The sequence below is a fragment of the Priapulus caudatus genome, unplaced genomic scaffold (genome assembly GCF_000485595.1).
Source record: "Priapulus caudatus unplaced genomic scaffold, Priapulus_caudatus-5.0.1 Scaffold841, whole genome shotgun sequence".
NCBI lineage: Eukaryota > Metazoa > Priapulida > Priapulimorpha > Priapulimorphida > Priapulidae > Priapulus > Priapulus caudatus.
Window position 1 is genome coordinate 48,682 of NW_014577902.1, and position 4,631 is coordinate 53,312.

Consider the following 4,631-nt stretch of genomic DNA (forward strand, 5'->3'; position numbering starts at 1 on the left):
CCTCCCTCCTCCCCTCCCCTCCCTCCCGGGGCATCCCTCGTGACACGTACCTCTCTCCGGCTGTCAGCGCTGCTAGATCCTCCTCACCCTTGCACGGCTTCGAAGTATCTTCGATTATCCGCGTGAACAGCCTGCGCACGGAGACGAAAATTCACGTTCGTTAACAGACGTTAACCACGTTTTAGTACTAACGCATGTAGTCGGAAAATAACACAGCTACACATTACTAGGTTTAACAGATGTATTTTTTGGGAGGGGGGGGGGTTCGCATAGGCTTTAACATACATTCATGTTAAAGAAATTAGAGCAAGTTGAGTTCAAGTAACCCACGTATGCATGACAAACTTGCGGTGTAATGAACAGGATATAATAGATATTTCCATAATTTACTCTCGTTTTTTTACCTTCATAAAGTTTTTCCATTTATGTTTTAAATATATTGACGATCGTTTACATATAGCTGTCTATCGGACTTGACACATTTGATGACCAAATTTTGAACATTTTACATTAATTAATTAAATTTTTCGACAAATTTTAGCCAGGATTTCGACGTGTTTCAAACCGTACGCTATTGGCTTCTGTCACACTCACACTTCCAGTTCAGCTGAGTTGAGCAATCTGTTTCTCCTGTAGCAGGGAAGACGGAAGAATCGCCCTCTGTGGTAGACGGCTATGTGCGTGCTGTCGCGAAGGTGCATCACGTGATCTAGAACACGGACAACGGTATAGTAATATTAGCGGTAATCGTAGATATAATAGAGGCAGTGATTGTAATATTATACTAATACTAACTAATATTAGCAGTAATAGTAGTTATAATAGAGGCAATTATAGTAATATTAGCAGTAATAGTAGTTAGAATGCAGGCAATGACAGTAGCATTAATGGTAATAGTAGTTAGAACATGGACAATGATAGTAACATTAGCAGTAATAGCAACATTAGCGGTAATAGTAGTTAAAACACGGGAAATGATAGTAATATTTTTTCGTTAGCAGCTCAGTAACGGAACCTAACCGCTCAAAAAATTAAACATTTAACGAAGCAACAGCAACAGTAGATACATAGCAACAGCATCTATATATACGATCTTAGCAACGCCAGCAGTGTTTATGCTATTGCAACATCACCAGCAGCATTAATACTTTACTATCAACACCATCAACAGCAACACTACAGTAGCAACCAGAGCAGCATTGATGCATTAGCTACAACACCAGCAGGCCTTATACAACACTGCCTGCACTGAATCGTTATAAATACCTTCATGCTGGTGGCTGGAAGGATAGGATGCATATTGTAATGTGCTGAAACATGACTAAGCTTGCAGGATATTAATTTTTATATTTTTATTTTCACGCCAGAATCTTTGCATACACTTCCTAAAATGAGGAAATATATACGCACACACACGCCCCACACCTACCCACACACACACGCCCCCCCACTCACCCGTCTCGAGCCCCGGTATCCTCGTCGTGTTGAACAGCCTCTCAAACTGTCCCGAGCAGAGCGGCACAACGTTCTGCACGATGACTGGCTTCAAGGTCTGCTGCGAGATCATGCGGCGGAACTGGAACAACGCGCGCACGCTGTTGGCCGCGCGCGCCGCCTGTATGTGCGTCGGCTTCTCCATGACGTCCTGCCGAGAGCGGGGGGAGAAACGAGTCTATTAGTACGACACTGTCTCTCCAAAGGAGTAGGAATAGAAACAGGCATCTGACAGGATAGGGATAGAAACAGGCATCTGACAGGATAGGGATAGAAACGAGGCATGTATAATATATCCTCATGACGTCCTGCCGAGAGCAGGGGGAGAAACGAGGCGTCTATTAGTACGACACTGTCTCTCCAAAGGAGTAGGGATAGAAACAGGCATCAGACAGGATAGGGATAGAAACGAGGCATATATAATATATCCTCATGACGTCCTGCCGGGAGCATGAGGAGAAACGAGGCGTCTATTAATACGACCCTGTCTTCCTGACGGAGTGTGGTTAAAATGGGGTGAAGGGATGATGATGATAAACAGGGCATCTGATATTATACAACAATATATATACACATATAATACACTGTTAATCATTTCTAGTGCTTAAATGCTTTTTTTGTCCGAGTGAAACAGAAACACGAGCGTGTTCAGCCTTCTTGTTATGATAAACCATCACATGGGTAATTCCATGCTTTGGTGGACACCAGCCCAAAAAATAAATCTTACAATAAAAAGTCAAGTGTCTGTGAGCTGATACAAGGATTGACATATTAAAGTTTATCAGGTGAGAATTTTTTCCCCTTAGTGTTTCTATTTTAGAAGTTCAAAAGAAAAAGACTAGCGAAAAAACGAGTCAGGCATGCTTCGTTTCTGCATGCTAAAAAGGTATAATTTTATCATGTTCTTTTAATCAAGTTAATTTTTGTATTCATGTAATGTATATATGTAATATGTTGTAAATTAATGTATATATGTAATATGTTGTAAATTAATGTATATATGTAATATGTTGTAATGTATTATGATTTCAAACCTGCCAACGTCCACGTATCACGTGCTATCATCGCTGCCACTCACCAGCCCGTAGAAGTTAGAGTTCACCACGATCGGCGAACGTCCACGCAGGTAAACAAACTCCTCCCACCAATCAGACACCTGTCAATCACAAACATCAACTTAACAAACAGGTGCAGGGTTTCTTATACATAAGCAGAGATGCCAACACTTTTCTGAGCAAACCGTAGTGAGGATATCTGAAATCTGTAGTCCGAGGGTCACGCAGTGACCCAAGTATGTTAGGGGGGTTCGGGGCATGCCCCGCGGAAAATTTTTGATTCCGAGATGCAATTTTCTGCATTCTGGGACCCAAAATGATAATAAGTTCACACTGATATTTGCTGCTAAATACATGTAGTTATTTTTAATCATGTTATATCAATGTAACACTGAAACAAAACACTTGAAATATCATAAAAATGATTTTTTTTCACCGCAAGCATACTAATTATACGATTACCCACACCCAGCACGCACGCCGCACGCACACACGCACGCACGCACGCACGCACGCACGCACACCCGCAATGCTACTGCCACCTGCAAGCATACTAATCATACCATTACCCACCCACGCACGCACGCACGCACGCACGCACGCACGCACACACACACGCAATGCTACTGCACCTGCAAAAATACTAATCATACCATTACCCACCCACGCACGCACGCACGCACGCACACCGCACGCACGCACGCACACTACGCACGCACACACGCCACGCACGCCACGCACGCACAACCCCGCAATGCTACTGCTACTGCAAGCATACGCATCATACCATTACCCACCGAAGCACGCACGCACGCACGCACGTGTAACGCAGCTAGTTTCACCATAGCTCATTAATTACTGTTAGTTTGGGCATGAGCGCCTGCGGTCGCGTTGGCGACAAGCCAGGGGGAAATAGATGAGATATTCCGGTGCGCGCGATCCAGGCGTGAAGGTAATAGTGGAAAGCAATAAGTGACACCCATAACCACACAGCAACAGCAGTTCTGCGCCACACAGACACAATTATGCTAACAACCACGATCGACACGATGGAACAAGGTCACCCTGACCAACGCTCTCTCGCCGCGGTGACCGGTTCGCCTCTCTCGCCCTCGCCACGGAGACCGGTCCGCCTCTCTCTCTCTCTCTCTCTCACTGCTGCGACCAGGCCGCCCCTCTCTCTCTCTCTCTCTTCACTGCGGCGACCATCGCCCTTCTCTCTGCTCTCTCACTGCGCGACCAGTCCCCCCTCTCTCTCTCTCTCTCTCACTGCGGCAGACCAGTCCGCCCTCTCTCTCTCTCTCTCTCTCACTGCGGCGACCGTCCGCCCCTCTCTCTCTCTCTCTCTCACTGCGGCGACCGTCCGCCCTCTCTCTTTCTCCTCTCACTGGGACCAGTCCGCCCCTCTCTCTCTGCTCTCTCTCACTGCAGCGACCAGTCCGCCCTCTCTCTCTCTCTCTCTCACTGCAGCGACCAGTCCGCCCCTCTCTCTCTCTCTCTCTCACTGCGGCGACCAGTCCGCCCCTCTCTCTCTCTCTCTCTCTCACTGCGGCGACCAGTCCGCCCCTCTCTCTCTCTCTCTCTCACTGCGGCGGACCAGTCCGCCCCTCTCTCTCTCTCGCCCTCACCACGGAGACCGGTCCGCCCCTCCATCTCTCGCTGTAGCGACCAACCTACCATCCAGATCTTGGTCTTGAGGGAGACTTTCCCGTGCGCCTCGTACATCCAGCCCGTGTAACTGAGCAGGCATTTGAAGACAAAGCGCAGGAGGTAGACGGCAAAGACCCCACGCGAGCACGCTGTACAGCAAGCAGCTGAGGCACAGGAACGACTTGGGTGCCAGTACTCTCTGCAACGAAACGCGGAGCAGACGTCATTTGCAGTGCGCGCCCTAACCCTATCCTAACTCTAACCCTGATCCTAACTCTAACTCTAACCTTAACGCTAACCCTAATCCTAACTCTAACTTTAACCTTAACGCTAACCCTAATCCTAATTCCTAACTCTAACCTTAACGCTAACCCTGATCCTAACTCTAACCTTAACCTTAACGCTAACCCTGATCCTAACTCTAACCTTAAC

At 47.1% G+C, this 4,631-nt stretch overlaps 1 protein-coding gene across 1 annotated transcript in view; it reads right to left on the minus strand.

Moving 5' to 3' along the window:
• The window catches only part of LOC106813896 (carnitine O-palmitoyltransferase 1, liver isoform-like), a 28,728-nt gene that overhangs the window by 13,254 nt on the left and 10,843 nt on the right, over positions 1-4,631 (minus strand). Inside the window, exons 4-7 of the mRNA XM_014818140.1 lie at positions 2,573-2,650; positions 1,456-1,645; positions 595-709; positions 51-131 (exon numbers count right to left, since the gene is read on the minus strand). Of these exons, the coding sequence (XP_014673626.1) occupies positions 51-131; positions 595-709; positions 1,456-1,645; positions 2,573-2,650 (464 nt within the window). The remainder of the gene's footprint in view (positions 1-50; positions 132-594; positions 710-1,455; positions 1,646-2,572; positions 2,651-4,631) is intronic.